Here is a 27,331-nt window from a genome sequence, read left to right on the forward strand (position 1 = left end):
GCAGAAGTTTATTTCAATTGCCATCTGTGGACATAAAGCCCATTCCTGAGCTACAATACAACACTGCCTCTCAGTTCTCAGCTGTTTGGTCATGTCCTCTCTTTTTTTTTCCATTCCCTGGAACCGAGGAAAGGGCAAGTTATGAGGAAGCAAAGAGAGGAGTTTAGTTTCAGATACTGGAGCAGCAGAGATACACACTTTCCTGCTACTTCCCCTCATTCTACACTGGCGATGCACTATGATCTTTGCATGGCATGGCAATTTACTGTACTCAATACATTCAACACTGTACCTCATAAGCACGCTTTTACATCTACTAACAAAACAAGGACAATAATTTGTGTGGTCAAAAGACTCAAGACGCTTTTGATCAGATCAAGCAATTTGATGCCTCTGCCATTTGCATGCATGGTTTACTTTGAATCAGACCCATCAACTGAGCTCACAGTAGATTAGTCATGATAGCACAACACAAAGCAGGCTCTACCGTGCCTCGCTGAGAGGCCTTGTATGCCAGCTGAAGCTTAAGCACAACTGAACAGGAATAGTCACAAGCAAAATGGGATTTGGCAGTAGTGTGGGCCTGTGAACATTACCATCTCTTCTTGTACGACAAGATGTTCACAATCATTACTGGCCACCAGGCCTCAACAACCATATATGGCAAGCACAATACTAAGAAGCCTCCTTGCATTGCAAGATGGGGACTAAATGTTCAGCAGTACAACTTTGACATCAATCACTAACCTGGAAATGAGGGAAACTCATCAGACTATCTGTCCAGGAGCCATTTGCCTGCAACACAGAAACCTATACTGTCCAAGGTATAACAATATATAACACTATGAGCCTGATTCATGGAATGGGGCGCAGAAATGGCGCATGGTCCGCACGCTGAAAATGACCTGCCCGAGCCATGGCACAGAAAAAATATTAAATGCCACCCGTTATCATGTATATGTAGACGCATTACTAGCCGTCACGCAAGTAATAAAAGGCTGCGCGAGGAACGCCCACAACACACCCCCAAGCACAGCGAAAAGCAAGCAAAAGGACTAACATGGCGCAAGCCTCCGCACCACCCCTGGTCCACCATCCAGTACCCCTGTGAGAAGGCGCGCCGCACCTCGCAAGCCCAAGCTGCCCCTCAACTAAATTGCGCATCTCAACACGCAAGCCCAGGCCGTACCCCAGAGAAAATGTGTGCCCTCACTCGCAAGCCCAGGCTGCACCCCAGTGAAAACGCGCACCCTCCCTCGCAAGGTCAGGCTGCACCTCAGTGAAATAGCACGCATCACCTCGCAAGCCAAGGCCGCACCCCAGAAAAAACGCATCCCTCACTCGTAAGGCCAGGCTGCAACCCAGCGAAACCGCATGTATCACCTGGCAAGCCAAGGCTGTACCCCAGCAAAAAAGCGGGCCCTCCCTCGCATGGCCAGGCAGTTCCCTCCAGACTGGGCACCCCCCGGTACCCCTGGTAGCCCCCTCCAGACTGGATAACCCCTCCAGACTGGACCCCCCCCCCAAGCATCCCACTCAAGACTAGACCCCCCCCCCAGGCATCCTCTTCCAGACTGGACACCCCCGTCCAGACTGGGCACCCCCCCAGGCCTTCAACTCCAGACTGGACACCACACCCAAGCAGCCGCTCCAGACTGCACACCCCCCCAGGCAGCCCCCTCCAGACTGGACACCACCCCAGGCATACCACTCCAGACTGGACACCCCACCAGACATCCCACTCAAGACTGGACACCCCCTCCTGACTGGACACCCCCCCCAGGCATCCCACTCCAGACTGAATACCCCCTCCAGACTAGACACCCCCACAGGCATCCCATTCCAGACTGGATGCCCACTCCAGACTGGACACCCCCCCAGGCATCCCACTCCAGACTGGACACCCCCCCAGTTAGCCCCCTGACAGTCTTTCACAATACCAGTGCAATGCACGTCAGCAGCTTTCCTGAACCTCTGTGGTCTGCCAGCTACATGAAGTGTAACACCAATATGTCAGCCGCAAATATGATTAACTGGAAGCACTTGAGATCCATGCAGGACTGGAGCATCTGCTGAAACACCACTCAAGACTCTAACCAGCCGACCCGATACACACGTGACAAGTGAATGCAATGGCAAATGGCATGTGCATGTTGGCCCTGGCACATTGCCAAGGTATCAAAGCACACTAACTGAATGTGTGCCCACGACAGAAGTAAACATACTAATAAAAATGAAAAATACACAAACAATGCCCATGTGCATCACCCCCTGAGCATCAGTGACCTGGGTGGAAGGTGCATCAAATTACCAGACAGAGAACAATAACATGACAGGGCCATGCATGGGTGATGGGAGGGCAGTCAGAGAGTGCATGAGTCACAGAGACCGGAGAAAACGTGATACCACTGCGAAATAGCAAACATGGCTCACTACTGCATTCCAGTGTCCGTGGTGGAGCAACACATGAGAGAAGTGTGTGACTGAACATGCTGGGGGGCGTGTCTGTATGACATGGGTTTAACAAAGCAATGACAAACAAAAGTACCATTAACAGGACCATGGAACACCTACACAGGGATCCCACCTACCTCCACCCCAACCTCACTGATGGCAAACAGTGTTGCTGCACAGCTAAAAGCAAATTAAAACATACAGTGCAGACACAGCCGCCTGATGGACCCACCCCCACATGTCAGGCACATGTGCCTCCTTCCCGCTGCAACCATCACAGCAACAAGACACATGAATGCACGCACGCCACAAGACACACAACTTGTAATGGCGAGATGCACTGGCTGAAAAGTAAGTATCAAAGTTGCACATAAACAAATGAACTGCATAAAGCGTGGAATGTAACCAAATCAAATATGTACTGCATAGAAATATTTACAATAAAAACGGGCAAGCAAGTTGAAAGCAGTTCAGGGGAGAAAAAGAAAAGAAATAAAAACCCTACGCCTAACTAACAATATACATGAAAAACTGGGAAGGAAAGTCTGGCAAGTCCGGGGAAAATAATAAATAAAAAAAGAAACCTGCATCTAAATAACTATTTACATAAGCAGCGGGCTAGTACTCCTTCCAGAACTTAATCAGCCTTTCCCCCAGAGCTGGGTCGCACACCACATCTACCCCCACTCGGGTGGCCCTCCGTTCTTGCTTGGAGGGCTTGAAGGTCGTCCAGCATCCGTGTCTCTATCACCTCCGCCCCCCTGCAAGTTGCCTCCAGGATGGCAGCCCGCCTCCCTGCACGACGCAGCGCAATCCCAGCCCTGGCCATCACCACTCCTGCTTCCTGTTCCCACTGACTCTCTGCCACGATGTGCCTGTCATAATGTCTGAACACGGAAGACAATCTGTGCCTGAGGCGTGCCCCCTGCCTCACTCTGCCACCTGCCTCCGTTGGGTGGTCTGCCCTGTGAAAAATCGCCTCCTCCTTATTTCCTGCTTCTGCTCAGTGCCTGCTACGTTGGTACGCCCTTCGAGCTGATGATGATACCCGGGGACATACGGCACCTGACCTGCTCATGGGTGCCTGCTGTCCCTCCATTGCCTGTGCCCCTGTCGGTGCCTGGGTAGGCACAGTGGCCCCCTCAGATGCTGTGTCTTGGACTCCCAACGTGGGCAGGAATGTGATCTCCGCCAAACAGGGCGTTAGGAGTGGGACTGGTGTACAGGGGGCCCTTCTGGTAGCTGGGCGGAAGGCAACCTGGAGGATGACTGGTGCACAGAGGAGGAAGTTGAGGGGGTGGTCACTTCAGGGCGTTAAATGGGAAATCATATTGTGCCTCCTTTCTAATATATATTGGCCTAAGCCCAGTCGCTCTGCGAAGAAAACCGTGTCGCAAAGTTCAGATTTTAGATCGACTTTGCCGCCATTTTAGGATCATCCACCATTTTGATTTCTGTTCAAATGTAACTCTGTGTTCTAAAATGGTGGACTGTGTTTCCAACTTGTAACCGAGCCTTCCCTACCCTTGCACCTACGTTAATGGTGAGACTGTCAGCGGGCCGAATGTTTACACTGGGTAATGAGACCTTGTCCCATACATGACTTGTGGTGTTAGGATTGTCTGCACCAACAAGCCTCATCCACGGACATACATCGAAAACAATGTTATGCAAACGTTGAGCGTGGACACTGGCTGAACTGCATTGTGAAGGGACAAGTGCTAAGGCTTACTGCTAAATCCTGGAATATGCTTTTGCCATTGTGACTTGTATGAATGTAAACCAAATGTAATCCGTGTGCATATTGTTGTATAAGCCATAAGTGAACTTGGCAAGAACTATGACCATGGATTATTAACTTGCAGAGGGGCTGGACATTGTTACTGAAATTGTATAAATACCTGAATGTCCAGATGTCCAGTACCTCTCACTTCTCACACTGAAGGGATGGTACTCACTATGATGTACTGAGGGCCAGATAGCTATCTGATTTGTTTCTTTGTAAACTGTGCAGTACAATAAAGATCTGTGAACCTTTATAAACCAGTGTTTGGTGTATTTCCTTTTGTGGTACTCAGCCTCGATATTTCCTCTTGCTTTTACAGATGGCGCCCGAATAGGGACCCTCAAGATTGATGCCATCTCGTTGAAGGTTGACGCGGCTATCGGACCGGGATCGGACGGTGAAAAAGGGGGCCCCTTTCTTGGATGAGAAACGATACCTCAACAGTACTGCACGACCCGATCCCTGGACGGTGAGCCCGCAGTCCGAGACGGCATCTTGACGAGGGTCCATATAACGAGGCGGGCAGTTTTGCCAAAATCACCAACCACGTGGGTCCTTTGTGTCCTTAGATTGTTAACGCTCACCTGGTATCCACGGGGACGCCACCCAGCCCTGGTTGGATGATTTGCACTCTCGAACCCTCTCCCGGTCCCTTGGTAAGGCCTCTGGTTAAAGATGGGTCTTAATATTGTAAAAGGTGGATTCTCCATCCTGCTCCTCGTGGCAGGGGCGCGTAGATGTGGGGGGCGAGCAGCGACCAAGTTACTTCACTGGTGCAAGCCCCCCTGTGAGAATCTAGGCCTTCTGCGACTCTGTAGGTTTGCTGCTGGACAGTCTTTATATGCAGTTCTTATGTCTCTCTTTGTTCGAATAATAATATCTTGCTTCTTTCCTTTTAGGTATGGAAAGGTATTTTGGTGTTGTCATGCAGTTTGAAGATGAGCATGGGCCGGTAGGCAAAAGTGCTGTGTGCGCGATGCTGTCCGGTGAGTAATGCGCGATGCGTGGCGCTGTTTTGCCTTTTATATTGCTAACCTGTGTCTTTTCTCTCCTTGCAGGTTGCGATGTTCATCGTCGAGCGCCGTAATGTTCCAGCAATGATACTGACCAGGAGTTGACTACCCAGGTAAGAATTTGTGGCTTTCTTCATTCGGGAGGAAACGTGAGTAAACGCTTACTAATGCTGTCTTTTTTTCTCCTCTTTCCAGGTTATGGTATTCCAGGATGCATGCAGTGCCGGATGATGGAGTTCGTACCTTTAGGTGAGTGGAAATGAAGTCAGCGATGGATTGAAGACAGGATACTGTTCCAGGTAAGTTTCCTAGTGTTCTTTCTCTCTCTGTAGGTCCTTGGTTTCAGGTAAGCTGGCATCAAAGAACTGGACACGGTGAGCGTTACGCTGCCCACAGCAGAATAACACAAAGCATGTTCTGCTGTTTGGGTGTGGTTTAAATAGTCTCAGGTAAAGTAGTCCAGGTAAAATAGTCCCAGGCCTGCCACACCCAAAGTAGTCCAGGTAAAGTAGTCCGAGGCCTGCCACACCCAAAAGACTAGACCGCATAGCTCAGTTCCTTGTAACTGAGCTATGTGTGTGCCTCCATGTTGGCTGAACCCCCTCCTCCCCCAAGTTAAATAGTGCCAAGTAAATAGTCCCATTCTAATGTTGGTCTTCATGATGGTTATGAGCCTGGCGCCAAAGGCGCCAGGATTGACTCCAAGAGAGTCTTGGATGAGGTTTTAAGGCCTTTGACCTGGCCCTAACTGGAAGGCTGATTTTCCAGTGAGGGCCAGGGGCAAGGGTCATGACAGCACTCCCCCCCCCAAGGCCCCTCCAACAGTGGCACTTCTGCCTGGTCCTGGTTTGGCTGGGTAATTCTGATGGAACTTTTTAATTAAGCGAGGTGCATGGATGTATTCACTAAGTTCCCATGATCTGTCTTGAGGGCCGTATCCCTTCCAATCAACTAAGTAGTATAGTTTGGATATGGTGTATTTTGAGTCTAGGATATCCTTTACTTCAAACTGGTTCTCCGTCAACTAATACTGGTTTTGGTGGTGTTGTAACCCGAGTACCGGGTTGTACCGGTTTCAGAAGTGATACGTGAAACACAGGATGAATCTGCATAGTGGGTGGTAGGGCTAATTTAACTGCCACTGGATTTATTATGGATTCAATAGAATAAGGTCCCAGATATCAGGGACGAAAGGTCTGAGTCCCTTTTATGGGCAGTTATTTTGATGCTAACCAGACCTTGTCTCCAATTTGATAGTCGGGGTCTTTACTACGATGTTGGTCAGCGAATTTCTTTTGTCTGTTCTTGGCTTGGAGTAAATGTTCTGTTGCTTCTTTGAAGGCCTGGGAAATAGTCGTATGTAGGGTTTTAACCGCTGGCATTTCCAAAGGGGTTGGGAGATCCAATTCTGAAGTACGTGGATGTCTACCATATATAGTGTAGAAAGGGGTTTGTCCAGTGCTGGTGTGTAATGAATTATTATAGGCATATTCATCTATCCATAACAAGTCCTTCCAATTTCTTTCCACTTGATGTAACATGCAACGTAAGTATTGCTCGAAGGTTTGGTTTGTTCTTTCTGTTTGGCCATCTGTTTGAGGATGGTGACTTGTGGATAGTCGAATGTCAATTTGGGCCATTGAACAGCATTTCCTCCAGAAGTTGGATACGAACTGACTACCTCGATCTGAGATCAAGACCGATGGAAAGCCATGTAGCCGTACGATTCCCTCCAGGAATACTTTTGCTAAATTGGATGCATTTGGAAGACCCTTAAAAGGAATAAAGTGTGCCATTTTTGAGAACAAGTCTACAACTACTAATATAGTTTTGAATCCTTGACTGGGAGGTAGATCTGTAGTGAAGCTGGTTTCTGCTTTTGGGACTTGTTTTGTGCACACACCGCAAGATTGGATACATTGTATGATGTCTTTACGCCATGTAGGCCACCAATAGTTTCGTTTTACTTTAGCTAGAGTTTTGGCAATTCCAGGATGACCTTCAATCAGGGAGTCGTGATAACCCGAAATAACCTGCTCTTGTAAATCTTCACTTGGCAAGTATAGACGGTTCCTAAAATATGGTAACTTGTATTTAATGGTGTAATGTTCTCCTTGAGTACACCACTCTTGTGAGAAAGTGGGATCCATTAAGAGTTGGATCTTGTTTTGGAATTCACCCTGTGTCAATGTTGTCGTAAGACCCAGGAGTCTGTCTTCTGGAATGATGGCTACTGGATCTGGAGTTATGGATACCTTTTCATCAACACCCATGCGGGACAAGGCGTCAGCCTTTCCTTTTCGGACTCCTGGCCGGTAGGTGATCACATAGTCATATTCAGCGAAGAAAAGAGCCCACCGCAGTTGACGGGATGATTGAGCCTTTGCTGTTTTTATGTATTGCAGGTTTCGATGATCAGTTATGACCGTGACAGTATGTCTAGCACCAAGGAGATAGTGTCACTTTGTCTGTGATAGCATAGTTGAGTTTGGGAGATGAAAATTTTCGTGACCAGAAGGCCACAGGGTGTAACTGGCCAGTTCCTGGGTCCCTTTGCGAGAGAACAGCTCCCATAGCCATGCTAGAGGCATCCGTTTCAACTATATAAGGGAGGTCTGGGCGAGGATGCCATAGAACTGGAGCAGAAGTGAATTTTTTCTTAAGTTCTTGAAAGGCCTCTTCTGCTTCTTCGGTCCAATGGAACTTTTTATTATTGTTTTTTCTCAATAGTGATGTAATTGGATGCCCTATTTGGGAAAAATCTGGGATGAATCGGCGGTAAAAATTTGCAAAGCCCAACATACTCTGGATTCCTTTAAGTGAATTTGGTGACGGCCAGTTAAGAATGGCATCTACCTTGTGCCTATCCATTCTGATACCTTTTGTTGTGAGGATAAAACTGTCATGAACTTCGGATCACGCCCCTTTTGGACCTCCTGGTCCTTGTCTCAACGGGGCTTGCATTCCGCACTACTTCCAACATGGCCGTCCAGAGCTGAAGCCCTTTCTCGCTCCATGCGCTAAACGCGGCGTGGTCTATTTATAGACCACGCCTTCCGCGGCTCCGCGCGTCTCAATGCTATTGCAGAGTAGCCCAGACGTGTGTTCGTAGCTCACTGTATTGTTTCCCTTGTCCCAGTGATATTACCCATTCCTTTTCCTTTCCCCCTTCCTGGTTCCGAGCTTTTCTAGCCTTTTCCAGTCTCCCGGATTTCTGGACTCCTTGATCCCGGAACTAAACGCAACCTGGAACCAGACGAATCTCAAGCAGCGCTGTTCAAGACCAGGAGCGTTCGCAAGAAGGCAGCAATCGAAGTCACTGGCAAACATCGGACCCAGGTGAGAAGGGGGGGGGAAACTCCTTGACAGTTTGAGACGCCACCCGACCGAACCTAAAAACGAGATGGAAGCCGCCGTGCAGGACTTAATGCTACGCATGCAAGAACTATCAACCGAGGTACAAACTCTTAAGGCGGAAAACGCCGCGCTCAAACAATTGGTCTTATCCTGGGATTCTGCTACAAAGGAGGGTGCCCTGTTGGGCGGTATTGTTGACAAGTATGATGGTTCGGCAAAAACACTCCGCGGATTCCTGGATTTATGCCTGGTCCACTTTACCTTCAAGCCCTATTATTTTTCGACTCCTAGGGCTAAGGTGGGTTTCCTCATATCCCACCTTTCCGGCAACGCTTTAACTTGGGCAACACCCCTTGTCAACTCCGGCAATGCCCTCCTAGACGACTACGATGGGTTCATACAGGCCCTTAAAGGCATGTTTCACTGTCCAGAGCAGGTCTATACTGCCCAGGAACGCTTGCTGGACTTTCAACAAGGCTCCCACGATTTGCTCACTTATGTGACCAGATTTAAACAATTGGCCAAGGAAGCAGACTGGTCCCCTGAGGCTAGTTTTACCCTGTTCAGGAGAGGCCTAAACGAAGAGATCAAGGATGAACTGGCCAGGGTGGCCAGACCAAATTCATTCCAAGCACTAATGGACCTGGCCTTGCAAATAGACTTTCGCATCCAGGAAAGGAAGGCTGAAAGAAAGAAATCCAAGGGAAACCCACCCAAGACGTCCTTTGAGAGCACAGCCAGATCGGACGCAAACCCAAGTCCAGCCCCAGAACCTGAACCCATGCAAATTGGAGCCTTTCGTGGACCCATATCGCCTCAAGAAAGATTGAGAAGGATCCATACGGGTTTGTGTATGTATTGTGCTTCAGACAAACATTTAGTCAGGGAATGTCCTCTGGCACCTCCTCAGCGTTCCGGAAACGCCAGCTCCCGATCTTAAATGGAGCAGAGATTCGGGAGAGATGTTTGCTCCACATCAATTCCATCCTTGAACTCTCCTGGACAAAACAGTTTGGTGATACTACAGGCTTTCCTGTCGCCCTCCAAAGACAAGACCTATCCCATTCTGGCCTTGGTGGACTGCGGAGCTATGGGAATCTTCATTGATCAAGACTGCGTGGTTAGTCATCATATTCCGTACGAGACCCGAAACACCATGCAGCCGGTGGAAGCAATAGACGGAAGACCACTCTCTTCAGGGCCCATAAGCCTGCAGACTAAAGAGATCCAACTTTCCATAAACCATCATCAAGAGCGGATTACATTCGACATAATTAAGTCAGCCCATTACCCCATGGTTTTGGGAATGCCCTGGTTACAAAAGCACAATCCGTATATCAATTGGACAGCAGGATCATTATTCCCGGGCTCAGAGTTCTGTATGTCCCACTGTCTGTCCCTGGATCCCTCCTCAGTAACTCCTAAGGAACCACCAAGAGACCAAGAAACACCACTCATGGTTTCCAATATCATACAAGTTCCAGAGGCCTATCAGGGATATGCTGATGTATTCTCTACTGCCATAGTCCAGGCCTTACCCCCTCACAGGCCCGAAGACTGTGCCATAGATACTGATCCCTCAGCTGTAATTCCTTTCGGCAGAATGTTCATTCTTTCCGAACCTGAGAAAAAGGCCCTTTGGGAATACCTAGACACTAATCTTGAAAATGGCACCATAAGACCCTCGAAATCTCCAGCGGGTGCTTCATTGTTCTTCGTTCCCAAGAAGGATACCAAGGAACTCAGACCTTGCCTCGACTATAGAGTCTTAAATCAAAGCACTCTCAAGGATCGGTACCCACTGCCCCTGATCTCGGATATCCTGGAAGCTGTGAGAGGAGCCGATATATTCACCAAATTGGATCTCAGGGGTGCCTACCATTTGATCCGTATCCGGGAAGGAGACGAGTGGAAGACCGCCTTTAGAACACCATTTGGCCACTACGAGTACCTGGGCATGCCCTTTGGACTAGCCAATGCCCCAGCAGTTTTCCAACGTTTTATGGATAGGGTGTTCTCTGATATGTTGTTTCTCTTCGTCATTGTCTATCTGGACGACATATTGATTTTTTCCAAGGACCCTCAGAAGCATGAAGGACATGTCAAGGCAGTTCTACAAAGACTCCGGGAACATCACCTTTTAGCCAAGCCTGAAAAATGTTTGTTTCACATTACCTCTGTGCACTATCTGGGATTTATCCTTAGTCCAGAGGGGATTGGCATGGACCCTTCAAAAATAAAGGCCTTTCTCGCCTTGTCTACTCCCACGTCCGAGAAAGAAATCCAATTCTTCCTAGGACTAGCCTATTTCTACCGGAAGTTCATAGCCACCTTTTCCGAGATTGTACAACCCATAGTGGCTCTGCTAAAGAAGGACACCCCATTTGTCTGGTCAACTTTACAAGAAACTGCATTCCGGCGTTTAAAGACTGAGTTCACACAAGCTCCCATATTGGCTCAACCCGATACAAGTCGACCCTTTTTAGTGGAAACGGATGCCTCTAATTACGCCATAGAAGCAGTGTTGAAGCAGAAGATGGAGGACGATTTGGAACACCCTGTTGCTTATCTGTCAAGAACCTTAACTCCTAGTGAAACGCACTACTCCGTCCTGGAAAAGGAACTCTTAGCCATTCGCCAAGCTTTCACTGAATGGCGACACCTACTTCTAGGAGCCAGACATCCTGTCCAAGTCCGTAATGATCACCGAAACCTACAGATTCTACAGTCACTGGAGTACAGGAAAAGTCGTCAGGCACGTTGGGCCTACTTTTTTGCCCAGTATCAGTTCCACATTACCCATGTCCCTGGATCACAGAACCTGATCGCTGACGCCTTGACTCGCCCTCCTGACTACGTGACCACTGAAGATAAAGCATTTCCTAAAATGTTCTCTCCCACAATATTCGTAGCCCAAGCAGTTAATCTCCTGGAAGAAGTCCGATCGCAAACCCAATCCTCTGAATTATGGAAGGACATTTCAACACGAAATCTCTGGAAATTAAGAGCCAAGGAAGGCTACTTATTCAAGGACAACACACTATTCATTCCTACACGGAAGCTACAGCAAAAGATAATAAACCTTTGTCATGACACACTCCATTCCGGGCACCGAGGTATACACAACACCCTCCGTCTTATACAGAGACAGTTCTGGTGGCCTAAAATGAAGTCTGACGTGCAGCAATACATTCAGACTTGTATAACCTGTGCCCAAAATAAACATGATAACAAGAGACCGGCGGGTCTTCTTCTGCAGCCCACTCTACCCTCTAAACCATGGGAAATCATCGCTACAGACTTCATAGTGGAGTTACCACCTTCCCGAGGATATACTACCATCATGGTCACCATAGATTTGTTTACCCATATGGCCCTTTTTACGCCACTGATGAAACTACCCTCCTCTTCAGAACTAGCTGGAATATTTCTGGAACACATATTCCGACTACATAGGCTTCCTTCCAAGATCATATCTGACCGGGGTCCCCAATACATTTCACAATTCTGGAAACACCTCTGTCGGGTATTAGGAATCCAACGTGCCCTATCTTCAGGATATCACCCCCAAACCAACGGAGCCACAGAACGTGCAAATCAGACCCTGGAACAATATCTCCGATGTTTCGCTACCAAGGTCCAGGATGACTGGTCCCTCCTGATACCCGTTGCAGAATTCGTTAACAACAACTCTGAACACTTGACGTTACAGACCAGCCCCTTTTACTGTAGTCAGGGGTTCCATCCATCGGTCTTACCTTCAGTTCTTCCTGACCCTACACCAGTACCTACTGTTGACTCCTGGATCGAAACTCTTATCAACATTCACCGGGAGGCTAAAGAACACTTAGAGAAAGCCAGATTACAGACCAAGAGGTATGCAGATTCAATGAGAAGACCAGGTCCGTCCTATACGGTTGGTGACCGAGTGTGGTTGTCATCAAAACTACTCCCCCGACACTTACGACCAAATAAGATGGCTCCCCGCTACTATGGTCTATTTCCCATCAAGGAGATTATCAATCCTGTCTCATATCGAATCAAGCTACCTGACTCCTGGAAAAGAATTCATCCAGTCTTTCACACATCCCTATTGAAACCCTACATCCAGTCCTCTCGAAATCCCAGTAGACCACCTCCTCTACTGGTTGACAACCAACTGGAATATGAGGTGTCCCAGATTTGTGACTCCAGGTATAAGCGGGGCCATCTTCAATATCTAGTGGAGTGGAAAGGATATCCTCATAGCGAAAGGACCTGGGAACCTATTTCAAATATCAAGGCTCCTCGGTTGCTCAGAAGATTTCACCTAATACACCCGGGCAAACCTGGAGGGAAAGGCCTTCGGAGGAGGCATGCTGTCATGAACTTCAGATCACGCCCCTTTTGGACCTCCTGGCCTTGTCTCAACGGGGCTTGCATTCCGTACTATTTCCAACATGGCCGCCCAGAGCTGAAGCCCTTGCTCGCTCCATGCGCTGAACGCGGCGTGGTCTATTTATAGACCACGCCTTCCGCGGGTCTGCGCATCTCCATGCTATTGCAGAGTAGCCCAGACGTGTGTTCGTAGCTCGCGGTATTGTTTCCCTTGTCCCAGTGCTTTTTACCCATTCCTTTTCCTTTCCCCCCCTTCCTGGTTCCGAGCCTTCTAGCCTTTTCCAGTCTCCCGGATTCCTGGACTCCTTGATCCCGGAACTAAACGCAACCTGGAACCAGACGAATCTCGAGCAGCGCTGTTCAAGACCAGGAGCGTTCGCAAGAAGGCAGCGATCGAAGTCACCGGCAAACATCGGACCCAGGTGAGAAGGGGGGGGGGGGGGACTCCTTGACAGTATTTCACTTTAGGATACATTCAGTTCCTGTCATGTCACTTCCCATTGCATATGTCATAGTCCCCCCTTTTCTTTTTTTAATGACTTGAGTCCTGAGTTTAACATTATCTGATATTTTATCGTGAATGATAAGGTGCACATGTTTGTGTATTGGGAGAAGGAGTGGCAAGGATAATTGAAAAGTGAGCAGCATTTGTTCCTATGTGCCATGCCCATAGTGAAACATTAAGAATTCAGAATAGGTAGTGGAGACTAACAGGGCTCAGTTAGGTGGGAGCATATTACTCTGCCTGACTTAACAGACCTCTCAGAGGAATGTATGTTGGGTAATCTCTCCAGTTCCAAAGTGAGCCAGTGTGTGACAGTGGGTAAAAATAGGTGTGAGGACTCTGTATGTGACTGTCAGAGCTATGCTCTGTTGGTGGTATTCGTAGGATGTAGAGTTGGTAGAGCCAGAGAAATCCTGGGATGGGCCAAGTCGGGCTTGACTCCATGTGGCAAACGTGGGATGAACGGGCAAAATGAGAATGCAAGTATTGGAACCAAAGACACCATTGCTGACACTCTGCTGGCATACAATGCAAGCCCCCAATACTTGCATCCTGCCTCCCCAACACATCCACAAACTTCCTACTAGGGGCCTGCAAACCCCTTACACAAATACCATACATAGTATTCCACCTCCCACCGCAACAACACAAATCCCCTAACTGGAATTCCACGTCCCTATCCCTACTAAACATAAATCCCTTCATGGCCGTCCACCTCCACAGACCACGCAGAGAGAAAACACCCTACATCTACTTGGAGCAATCAGACCATGAAAGTTAAATCTGCTTTTTTTCTGGCTTTTATACTTTAAATAAAGATGCTGCATTGATTGCAATGAAGAGAAATACAAGTATAGAATGTATTTAAAATAGTGCTTTTTTTAATAAATGTGTTTTTTCAAGTTTGGAACATGATTTACTAATTAAAGCAACTATTCGGCTTCATATTCGGCTTCGGCCGAATAGTTCACAAACTATTCGGTATTTGGCCGAATACTAAATATGCTATTTGGCACAGCCCTAATCCCAACCGGGCGAAAAAAAATCCTCTTCCTTAATGATTGGAGAAGAACCTGGGAGGAATGTAATAATTTTAGAGCATTTAATTCTGGATGTTTCTTGATAAAACCACATAATCAACTTCCTGCTTATTTACAAAAATTTCTGAGTGCAAGATATAGAAATCTGTTTTTAAGATTTCGTTTAAACCTCTGGTTCACGAGGGAAATTTCTGGTATCCACTTGAAGTCGGCAGAGGAACAAAGAGTATGTAGATTCTGTGAAGAATTAAATGAAACAGAAACTCTGAAACATATTCTTTTGGTCTGCCCTAACCTAACAATGCAAAGGAAACTATATTTCTATCGGTACTTCAAGCACTACATAACTTTATCAGTAGAAGATAGGATATGGGAAATGACTTTCAATGCCAATCACCTTCTCTAGCTTTGACGATAATTAATTACTTGCCGTTTTTAAAGATTTGCCCCAATAAGAAGGCATTGATATAGAATTTATGAATGGAGGCATTTGTATCGGGTATATATGTATTCTGCTCGAAAAGAAATGATTCGGGTTTTAAATTAGCACTTTGCATATGCCAATTTGAAATTCTTATCTATAAAGAAGTACATCGGTATGTAGATTCTATATGTCCTGTTCTTAGACGGTTTCAATTGTTTGATAAATGTTGTAAACAGATGTACTCTGCACTTCTCCTACTTCTATCTCTTAGTGTTTTCTTTTGCTCTCTTTTTTCTTCCTTCTTTTTTCTCCTTTTGTTCTTCTTGTTTTCTCTTCCTTTTCCTTTTTTTGCCCATGTTGCCTTTCCAAATCATGTATTTACTTAAATTTTGAAATGTATATTGAAAGGTTGTAAATTAACAGCTAAACAATAAATAAATAAATAAAATACAAACATTCCTCCTTGGGATATACCATTAATCCATGGGGGTTTTACAGGTATCAATTTCCTTTCGAACAAATAGAATGGATTTATGTCAAGTTCCTCACTCTAAAATCAGTCTTTTATGTGGACATCCTTTTGCAGGATGTGTGAAATTGGAGCCCACACATGTGAAGCCCCTTATCTGGTCGCTCAATCAGGTGCTTTAGTCCTCAGATGTGATTGGTTGTTTGTGTCCAAGTTTCAACTCTCCCAAGTCCATCCTTATTTCAAAATCTAGTCTCTCTAGAAGGGGTTAGGGTGGCCAACTGTCCTGTATTTTTCTGGACTGTCCCTTTTTGGAGGACTCTGTCCAGTGCTGGACAGGTAAACGTCCCGCCTCCTTTCATTTAGCAGTCTTGAGCCAGGCCCCCTTTTTGTACCTGCATATCGAGCTGCTGTCTACGCCCTTTCAGTCGTGTTGTTAACACCCTGACACCTGAGTTTATTACAATGCTAATGCTTTATTCGTGGGACCGTGTTGGTCATGTTTACAGTTTAAAACCGTGACCATCAGCTCCCAAGGACAAAGCATTAGCATTACAATTAAGGCGGGTGTTGGAACGTTAACAGCCATTCACCAATTGTTTAAGGGCGGACCAAAGGTGAATGACACTGTGACATCATCGCCACCTTGTGAGTAAGTGTTCCGCAAAATGATTTCAGAAAGTTACCCACCATAAAGGGTGTGGTGTAAACCAGATGTAAAAAGATCATTAGTTACCAATAATATTCATTAATCCTAGCCCTACTCTTCCCTGTGACAGCAATGAGAACCTGCCTTGCCCGTGCAAAGTATGGAAAACTCCAAACTGAAAGAGTGATAAAATAACTGGCGAATGCTTTGGATTCTAGGGGCAATTTCAGTGCTGCAAATGGAAACAATTTACTGGGGGAACTGTCATCTCTTTGGAGGGACTTGGCTGTGGGCAGGAGGGGGCGTAGGCCCAGCCAGATTACACAACACAGCATGGAACCCAATCCTGGCATATATGCAAAGAGCATGATGGGAACATCACAATGGCCAAAATTTTAAATTTTAAACATGTCTTATAGTGATTCAGTAAGACACCCTTTTAAGCAAATAATGGACCCTTCTGTTTTGATTGGTCACAATATTCACCCTAATAAAGAGATGTCTGTAAATTGCAGGACATATATATCTGTTTGGACAGCTGCAACACTGCAGTGAGGCTTTGGCAGTTTTTGAAGAGCAGGTTACGTGTGCAGTAAGTGCGATAATGCAGCTTCAGAGCTGTTTGGTAGATTTCTGTGGGGGCCCCTGCGCTCTGTGGCACATGTGAGCAAACTGCTTTCATAGGACTCTTTTGAAAGCAGGTCTGCTGGTTGAGGTAAAAGATCTTGGACATGTGCTGGCCCCTGGGTGTACCTGCATACATTTCAAAAGGAAAAACCCGTAGATCAACGTCACCAGAATGCCCCACCCACATGTTCGCAAGGCCACACCCACACAAGGTGTTTTTCTGGGTTGATGCTTGACAGCAGATGGAGTGGATGCACCCGTCTGTCTTGTACATTTTATAAATGCAACTGTGGCAAGAAAAGCCAATGCTACTGTAAAGACTGGAGGGGGTTAGCTGTACTACTGCCCGCTATATGGCAGAGTAGAAGCACAGAGCACCCCAGTCAAGGTTCTCTATTGTGGTAGCAATGGACAAGCAACCACGGCTAAAGCTCTCAGGAGGTGATGCGGGCTGGTTCTTAAGTACAATGTAGTCCCCAAGCCCCCCACAAAGGAATGTCTGTACACTATGTTATGTGCTAACACAGTTCTTTATATAAAAACAAGGTTCAAGATATATACACATCAATTAATAACACACTTTGTACTCTGGAAATTCTAATATCGAAAATATATACAATGTCTGCGTGGTCTCACACTTAGCTATTCATTCCTTTAAAATGGATCTACTGCTGGTAGTTATAATGGCATACAAATCATACAGCAATGTTTAGCAGCATGGATCATATGAAGGAAGACAAGATGGGTTAAACAATGGCAGAATGCTGACCCCCTACCTAGAGGCAGTTCCGAATGAGGATCCGCCCACCTGGGCAACCTGTAATAAAGTGAATTAACAAACGCAGTTCATTAATGTTTAAATAGTCTTGGTTCCTGGCAATAATGTTCAACTACCCCAATGTACCTGAGTTAGAAGAGTTTCTTCGACGTTCGCCGACAGATCTCTCGAGAGTGGACTCCCTTTAAAGCAGGAGCCACAGGGTGTCGAGATTCCGCAAAGAAATGTGAACACTTGCGTCGAGACTGCAGCTTCGACCTTTGCGGTGCTCGTCGACGATCGAACGTGGATGTCGAGTGAAGATGAGGCATGCAGAGCACCCCTATGGAAAGAGATTGGTGCCGCAAAGAAGACTCGTGAAGAACGTAGGCCCGGAAACAGGTGTCAGCGTCGACGATCAGGACTCAACCACTTGTTGACGTCTTTGTGGACTTGGGGTGTGGGGAAACCCACCAGCGGACTTTCATCGGTCGTCGACGACTTTGACTTTCGCCGGTGGGACAAAGCGGTCGACGGTGATGGCAAGGGAGCCCTTCGTTTAATGTTCTTAGGCAAGGTGGAGCGGTGCGGCTCCAGTCGTCGAGCAGCACAACTTCAAGCTGTCCCCGCTTCTGGGCAACACGACTCAACCGGCTTCCAGCAGTTACAGAAATCCTCCGAACCCCGGCATATTGGTCACACACTCTATTCACACTGGTCCCAAGGGTGTACCAACAACATGCAATCACTGGGAAGGCTCCAGTCTGGCCTGGACTTCCCCACAATAACATATATGGTTCTTCCACCCAACAGCCAGTCAGGGGAAGGGACAGAGTCATGGCTTCCCAGGACTTTGGGAAACAAGTTAACAGTCAATAGAAACCAAGAGGCCACAGGGGCCATCTTGCCTTCCATCAGGAATCCACTGATTCTGTATCCCAAAATGGAAGATACTCAGAGCACCTGCAAATTCAGCATGGAGCTGCCACCAGCCCATACCCTGCTTTGTGGGCCACACAGGTGCCCAAAAACATACACTTGGGGTACAGAGTTGTACCGCCACCCATGGGTGCCATAAGGGTATCCCAAGGGTTTCTGTCCGCCACAATCAAAAAGAGGAAGAGCTGCATTGCCAGGAGTCCCAACTGGACTCCTGCGTTGAAAACATCACAGAACACACATGGTAAGGGGGTAGAGGACATGGATATGGAGGCCCTGTCCCTCCAATGCATTTCCAGCATCACAGTTACAATAAGCAAACATTATCTGAACTATCAATCAAATGCATTTGGGAAACATTAGAAACATTAGAAACTATGGTCCTCATTACGAGTCTGCTGGTCCGGAAACAATAAGACAAACATTATCTGAACTATCGATCAAATGCATTTGAGAAACATTAGAAACTATGGTCCTCATTACGAGTCTGCCGGTCCGGAAACAACAGAGGCAGTAAACTAGCCGCCACCGTTGTTTCCTGACCGGCAGATTACGAGTTCTGCAGAACGCCACCCACCTGCAGGCGGAAATGGAAACACCGGCTCAGTCATATACGGAACCAGTGTTACCATGGTCCCCATTCCCATAGAATCCTATGGGACTCTATGGGAATGGGGAACAACACAGCTACCGCCTATAGTTTTTCCGGCACAATTACAGCCGGACTCATAATGAGGCCCTATGTCTTCTTTCCCAATTATTTGCAAATGACAATATTACCGTAAGATACGTGATTTCACGGGAGATGACATTTTGAATTAAACTCTTTTGAGAGGTATGCACTCTCAAGCTGTTCATGTCAAGTGGGTGGATCATCCTGTTTTGCCATTGTCTCATCATTCCGTCAGTAATGAACAAAGCTAGGAATTGGACGCCCTACTAGACCATGACACAAGGAGGCTTACCATCGTAGAAGACCATACATACATACATCTTAAAATTAAAAAACTACGAGACAGAAACATGAAAGCAGTAGCCATCACACCCTCACCTCCATTCTGGAAGGAAATGCTATTTTGCTGCCTGCGTGAATAATATGAAATAACTCGTACTGGTGGCTGCAAAACCCAGAGACTTCACGCTCTTCGCTGGAGCCTCGAGAAGAGCATAAAAACCCAGTCTCTGGGTTAAAACCAGAGGTGAGGCAGGTATGTCCCAGGGTCTGGGTGACGGGCAACGCACCAAGATGTTTTTTTACAGAGCGCTGCTCCGTCTTGTTCTGGCGCATTCCCTGCTCGGGGTACTGTACTCGTGGGAGACTGGGCAGGGCATATAAAAAATAACATGTTCTTAGAATGGTGGTTAGGTACCTACATACCTGCCTAACCTCTGCGTTTTTAAGCTCTTCTCTGGGTCTCCGGGGAAGAGCGTGGAATCTCTAGGTTTTCGGGCCGTTCCTGCATCTCCACTAGATTTGTGTGCTTTGATGCCTTTCCTGCAATGCATGCAATACCGTCAAGTAACTATGTGTCCATCGTCGCTTCCTAACAGCGTATCTGATGGGAGTGAATGTTTCTTTGCTGCCCCTCCTTCCCCAAATGCGTACATGCCAACCCTCCCGATTTAAGTGGGAGACTCCCGATTTTTTATTGAAAAATCGGTCAATTTTGTACTGTCTCCCGCTTAAAATAATTATAACCTCAATGCAATCCTATGGGAAAAATACATTCTACCGATTTTTGTGGTGAAATCTCCCTCCCAGGGGCTCCAGAATGTTGACATATCTGCAACTGCGCTCATGTTTGTCTTCAAAGCGAGTTAACTGTAATGAAGGGCAGACATTACGGGCTCCGCTAAACATGTAATGCCTATGTCTACCTAATGTACTTGCAACTTACCGCTTTATATGTAACTAAGTAATCGCATGCTCCAAAGTCGTATTCTTGCCTACTTACACCTTCTTGAAAAAGCGCCTCAATGCCCGTGGGCTGTAGTGCGCTATACAAATGTAAAAAATAAAAATAAAAAAAAATGTGGAAAAAAAATTGAGAGATTGCATTATCACGTTGATAATGCACTCAGTTTGCGTACATGTTAACATTTGAATATATATATGTGATGGCTCTTTTAATGTTTTGCAAGTTTGGTGCTTATACAACAAACTGTGGGCAGGGCATTCTGGTGAAGTGGATGGGTTTTTCATTTTAGAAGGTAGGCAGGTATGGGACTCTGGAGTAAAACAATTCTACAATAGGTGTACGTTTACAAATGTACCCAACATCTAGCTGGAGTTTAAATAGAACCTTTTGTCATTCTAACAAAATGCTCATTCCGTTTGTCATCTTTAACAGTCATTCAGAATAGTCTGTTTTTGGCTTGGAAAACATGTCCCATTAGAGCTCAGAATAGAACTTTTGCCACGGCTCTGGAAGGGAAATTAGCTATTATGTAGAACAGCTTAAAGTGTGCCTTACTGAAACAAGAGTGGGCAAAATAAAGCATGCCATTTTCTTCACACGTTCTACTTCTATCACCTCGTGGTTTCCCAAACGGCTCTTACTCTATCCAAGGATGAATGTATCTGCACTTTGGGCACATATTTGAAAAGTGCTGCACTACTCTGAAATGTCACTGCCAAAACCGCAACGTTTACGCTTTCCTTCCTCACAATTTATTTTACCTGACGTCAAAAACAGCAAGCGACAAAATGGAGGCGACTCCCCCTGTCTGTCGCTACAAGAGGGATCATCCATCCGTGACTAAAATAATAGGCTAACATGGCCGCCATCCAGGGCTATAATGGTACTATTGCCCTTCCTATCATGGCGGACAGATTTGCTCTTCTTTACGTCTGACGCTCCCGCGCCCAAGCAGCTGAGAAGGCGCCGCATCCCTTGGTTGCCATGGAAAAAGGGGCGTTTTGTTTTCAAAAGATGTCCCGCCCATTGTGGGCGGCGCAGCCATTGTTTAGGGTAACTGTCAGACTGTACCATTCGTTGTTGTTGTTTGTGGAACCCGGGTCTTGGAATTCTGTTCTTGGTCGGGTCGTGGACTCAAGATTAAAACTCTGCTGCAGCCGGTTCTGAAAAAAAGACTCCTTACTCTCTTATGTCCAAGGGGTTTAATACAACGACGAATAGTCGCGCACATATCAAGTGCTGTGTGGGGTTACCAGAGAATCTTCGAAAGTTCCCTAATGAGCAGGTGAGTCGGTAGTACGCGATCAATACCGCAAAGGAATGGAGCAGTCCAATGCTAGCTAGTAGCGTTCAACCAAGTGGCCATTGGGTATATGGCAAGTGCTATTATTAAGTTTGTCGGTGGTCGGGTGATGGGGGAGGGGAGGGGTTCTTTAGTATATAGCTGGAAGGTTCTAAAGAGCTGTGCAGTGGGCAAATGCAATTCTCGGGATAATTCGAAACTTTTGTTTGTTTGGGGGGGCAGAGGTTGCTATAGGAGTAGTTGAATATTTTGGTTTCGAGGAGATCCGGTGTGGCAGTGCTGGGGACGGGTCTCGTCGTGTTGGCTCACGAAAAGGCGATCACCCGGGTAAGTTCGTGAGGGCTCAGCCTGCCAATCAAAGTGCTCGGCAAGGTGAAGTTGCTCACTATTTGCTGACACCCTTAACGTCTGGTCAACGTTGTATAGCTTCTGACCATAGTTTGTATATTATAGCAAGTTTTTCAAATCTTCAATGACACTGGATGTGTGCAGTATGATTTTGTATTTGCTCTGTGACTATGTTCTGCAGAGATAGTCAACATATACAGTGTTGCTGTTTAGCCCTTAGAAGTCGTTGAGTGCCCTTGTTAATGTGACATAGTACAAGTCCATATCCTTCCTGCAAACTTAGACAATAAGTATATTGTTCTCATACACGAAAGATATATCTTGGGAAACCATTTCTTCAGTTAAACATATTTTGGGTGATACCTATCCAGCTAGATGGAAGAATTTTAAATGCACTTCTATACTCTTCTGGCCTTTTTTACTGAATTCATTATAAGTTTTAATCTGGGATAAGCATTTCAAGTTGCAAGATAAAAACTCAGCATAAACGTGTAAGCAGTTGGGCAGCCATCTGCTTTTTTATGTTTGTTGCTTAGAGCAGAGCTGGATGCTCGTTGGACTCTGCTTAACTACTTTTGCCTACCGGAGTGAAGAATAATTGGCCCTACCTGCAGGGTTTAAAAACCCTGTTGCCACCACGTGGGCGAAGTGTGAGGAAGTGTAAGCAGTTTGGCAGGTAAGCGCCTTCCCTTTTGCAATACACATGTCTGCTACGCGGCGGAGATTCCAACTACATAGTGCAAATGTTGCCGAGCTAATAGGGCGCCGCTAAAAGGTATGGCACGCCAGCCCCTGCATTGGGTGATTCTGATTTCAGCAAAATATCAAAAGGGAGCGGGGAGACTGGTAGATTAACAGCGAGCAGCGTAAGATCACTGCTTTTTTAGTACCTTAACATTCGAAATCCCTGTCCCAAAGCAACATTGTAGTCCACATTAAAAAGGATGATTTTGTTTCTCATCTGCAAGTTGAAACTTCCTTCTTGGGCACCATTGACAATAACTCGGTTTTAAACACTGAAGGGTATTGGCTAACCAGGTGTTGTGGGCAACGTGTCTGAAGTTAGGTGTTACTTATGATATGTAGTGTCTGCTGCAGTTGGTGAATCCCTAGGCTACCCCTGCCTAGTACAACAGAGGAAAAGACAGCCGATCACCAAACATGCGCTGACAAATTGCAAGAAAAATCCAAAATTGGAAATCTGGTTTTATGTCAGTAATTTGTACAATGGTGCCAGATTGTGGTGCTGACACGTGTTTCGACCAAGTAGGTCTTTCTCAAGGCACAACACAAAAATCTTAACAGTTTAAATAAATCAAGGGCACTTCAGTGTAATTATGTAAAACAGCAGGTGTCATTTATGCAACCTCATCATAACACAATTAGTTAAGCATATCCACATAATTTGACCATGTTTATCCATAGAACATGTAGGTTAAAAAAATAATGAAATAAAAAATAAAAGTATAACTGATGCAATCCATCCAAAAATAAGCACATGTCCAAAATGACAAAAAGGAGAAGAAGAAAGGGAAGTCAAAAAACAACCATTAACACCATGCCATGGGCTGGAGTTACTCAAACAACAATAAAGACACTGACATTTTGTTTCCAAAACGGACTATACACACTATGATATGGTTAAGGTAACCATTGTTAAACTATCAAAAAACTCCAAAGAGATCGAAGACGTTGCTAAAAACGAGTACTAAATGCTTAATGCGGTCCAATAATTAGATGCGGAGATATATATATATATATATATATATATATATATATATATATATATTCCTGTGATGCAGATGCATGAGAAACCCCTAAAGTGAATATTATACGTAGCATCGCTTGTCATTTAAAATTCAATGTATGGCAAAAAATGCCTCCACAGTAAATTGTGCTTACCCAATCTTTGCGAATAGATTCCTGGCTTGATTGGCCTGAAAGGACTGCTATATGAGAGAATACAATACAAATTGAAAGTTGAAGAAACTGGAAAGAAGTTCAATAGAATGCATTAGCACATGGTAGCCTAGCTTGATACCTGAACATAGAAAATGTGATACCGCGTGTCCATACTTCTCCAAAAAAGAGAAAGATAGAAAAAAGAAATGAAAGGAATCTCCACATAGGCATACACTAGTAAGTAATTCCGTTGATGCAGAGTTAATATTGATGTAAAGAGACCCCCCCCTACGTGCAGAGCATGCAAACCTTAGTGCACACATTAGATAGTGTGCGATCATGAAACTACAATTACTGTCATACAATTGTTCCTGTGAAGCAACAACCCGTTGTTCTTCAATGTATGCAACAATTACCATAAAGCCTCATTTATAAATCCACAGAACGACCATTGTATTCCTCGGAATTAGATGCCGCTAAGAAATTGCATGAACTGACGATCCCTTACGCGCCTAACATCCAAAGCTTGGTGCACATGTTAGATGGAGTGAAAATAAAGAACTACAATTACCGTCCTGCAACGGTTCTTGTGAAGCCCGGACACGTTCGCCTTCAGAAAATCCAACAGTTTCCAAAATGCATCATTCTTGAATCCAAAGACCGGCAAACATTATACTCTTGGGAATTAAATGCTGCTAGCAAATGAAAAACACATTGTGGGGTATGGCAAGAGGCGTCTGTTATAAAAATGATGTTCGCCACTTAATAGGTTGCAATCATGAAATTAAGTTTATTATACAAAGAAGTCCCCAGGTGGGCGGGACCTCTCATCACCAGCTTCGCTTCGTGTAAGATTCTGGAATCAACATTCCAGAATCATACACTGATGCGTATGCATCAGAATATGGAATTACAGATGGCATACAACTATGATGCATCATAACATCTTCCCCTCCACAATCTTCATAAAACTAAACAAAGGATAACAAATATGTAACATGGCTGTAAATGAACAACATTGAACAGAAATAGAGAAAACTAGTATGAGGTTAAAATACAGCAAACTGTTATTACAGACTAAGTAGAATGTAAATCATACTATATATTCAAAGAAATAATTAAATAATAGAATGCTAATAAACTAATTTGAAAGTATTTCAAAATTTGTAAAAGGATATAACCAACTGCAGCAACGCTCTCTCACGAATGTAGATGGTCCTCAACAGGTCACACCACAAATGTTCTTTAATAAATAAAATCCTGCATACAGTTCCGCATAATTCTTCTGTTTCTCGAAGACAACTGATTGTTCCCAAACATCTCTCCAGCAGATCAATGAATTGTATCATTTTCCATTGAACCACCATCTCTTGCCGTTACAATACCATCACTTGCAGACAAATAGCTGTTCTCAACTGTATCTCCAATAGATCCTTGAATATCATCATTCTCCATTGAGCCACCATTCCTTGAACATATAACATCATCACAAGACCATTTCTTGCCGTCATCTAGAATTACTGACTTTCCTGAACAATTCACCACTTTTTGAGGAACCCGATATTTTGACTTCTCTTTCAGCACTTTCTTTGGTTCCTTTACCCTAATCCAATCTCCTCCTTCAATCCTGCTCTCTACCACATGTTTTTGCTTGTTATAGTATTTCTTATATTCATCTTGTGTTTTCTTTACTTTCCTTAAAATTTCATCCAAATGTATTTCTCTATTCTTTTTCAACACCAACCAAGCAGGTCTGAGTCTATTGGTAGCTGTTCTTCCTCTCATGAGAGTGAACGGTTCTTCCTCTGTTGCAGAGTGTGGAGTAACTCTGTATTTAAGTGTCTCTTTCCATGGTAATCTGTTAACAATCGCTAGTTGGATGATCCCTTTTATAAACCTATTCATCCTTTCTACTAATCCATTTCCCATTGGATGGTATAACGCTGTTGTTCTGTGTTTGATAGCTTGTTCTTTTAAGACATTTTGTACTTCTAGTGATAGAAATTGAACTCCATTATCCGATATCAGTTCTTGTGGATCACCTTCTCTGTTGAAGATTTCTTCCAAAAACGTCATCACTTTCATAGCCGTAACGGTGCCTTCAGCTGCCCCGCACTCTACTCACTTAGATGTATAGTCCATTAACACAATGAAGTATACTTTTTGGGATCCAAGCATTTCATAAGGGCCAGTTATGTCAATGGCCAACTTAGTCCATACTGAACTAGGTATTTCCACAGGTTGCAACATCGTGTTTCGAGTCATTTTCCCTTCATCACTTACTGCACACGCAGTGCTCTCTTTAACTAAGGCTTCTAATTCACTCCACATATTAGGCCACCAGTAAGCTTCTCTCACCCTTCTCTTATTTCTATTTATTTTATTTCATTTGTTATACACCCAGACCCGGGGGTATCACGGCGTAGTTACAGACAATGTGAGAATGCAATCTTAAAAGAGAACTCAGAAATGCACAGGAACAACAGTCAATAATATATAAAGCAGTCAGCTATACACAGTTATTTGCTTTCAATTAGTATTTGTTGAAGAGCCAGGTCTTCAAAGAGCTTTTGAATTTTGGGAAGGATGTTTCATTCATAATGTTGGTGGGTAGAGCATTCCAGTGTCTGGGAGCCAGTATTTTAAAGCTGCTACCCCCCGCTCTCTTTTGTATCTGGGAGTTTCGAGGTATGTGTTTTTATTGGATCTGAGGAATCTGGCCTGGGGCTTATTCATGACTATGTTGTTGAGGTATTTAGGTGCTTTATTGGCCATACATTTATGAGTGATGCTCAAGGTTTTAAATAAGATTCTAGCTTGGATAGGGAGCCAGTGGTGGTCTCTTCTGGTGTTGGATATATGTTCAGATTTTTCTATGCCTAGGGCTGCTCTGAGGGCCTTGTTCTGCATGAGTTGAAGTTTGGCTATGTTGGATTTCGAGGTGCCAAGGAAAAGGATATTACAATAGTCTAGTTTGGACAGTATGAGGGCTCTGGCTAGTGTAACGCAGTTATTGGCTGAGAGGAATTTGCAACTTAGGGAGATGAGTTTGGAGGTGTAAGAGGTGGACGAGGCTAGTGTGTTTACTTGTTTAGACATTGATAGGGTTACATCTAAGTAGACGCCAAGGGTCTTGACCCGTTTAAGAACGGGGATTATGGTGCCATCAATGGTGAATGATTTGAAAGCGGCCTCGAGGGTATCAATTTTGGTGGAGGCGCCTAGTATGAGGAGCTCGGTTTTGTGGTCGTTGAGACAAAGGCTGTTGTTGGCGGCCAACCAGTTTTGTATGAGTGAGTAGATTTGGTTGACCAGGAGTGAGTCTTGTTCGTGATTACCTGAGAGTGGGATGAGGATTTGTGTGCCATCAGTGAAGTTAGTATAGATCACACCCATGGCATCCAGAGCTGCGAATAGTAATTTAGTATAGGCATTGTACAGAGTGGGGGATAGGCAGGAGCC

General features: G+C 45.3%; 1 protein-coding gene across 4 annotated transcripts in view; it reads left to right on the plus strand.

The window, feature by feature from the left end:
* TCP11 (t-complex 11) overlaps positions 1-27,331 on the plus strand; it is a 243,874-nt gene that overhangs the window by 33,202 nt on the left and 183,341 nt on the right. For 2 of the 4 annotated variants that reach the window (XM_069633482.1, XM_069633485.1), the window contains exon 1: positions 21,086-21,601. The exons of 1 other annotated variant lie outside the window; for it this stretch is intronic. In XM_069633482.1, the coding sequence (XP_069489583.1) occupies positions 21,506-21,601 (96 nt within the window). In that variant the 5' untranslated portion in view covers positions 21,086-21,505. Of the gene's footprint in view, positions 1-21,085; positions 21,602-21,824; positions 21,947-27,331 lie in introns of those variants that run through there. One more of the 4 variants, XM_069633484.1, reaches the window with a different exon arrangement.

This window comes from Ambystoma mexicanum, chromosome 13, assembly GCF_040938575.1.
Source record: "Ambystoma mexicanum isolate Mex_15411 chromosome 13, UKY_AmexF1_1, whole genome shotgun sequence".
Classification (NCBI taxonomy): Eukaryota; Metazoa; Chordata; class Amphibia; order Caudata; family Ambystomatidae; genus Ambystoma; species Ambystoma mexicanum.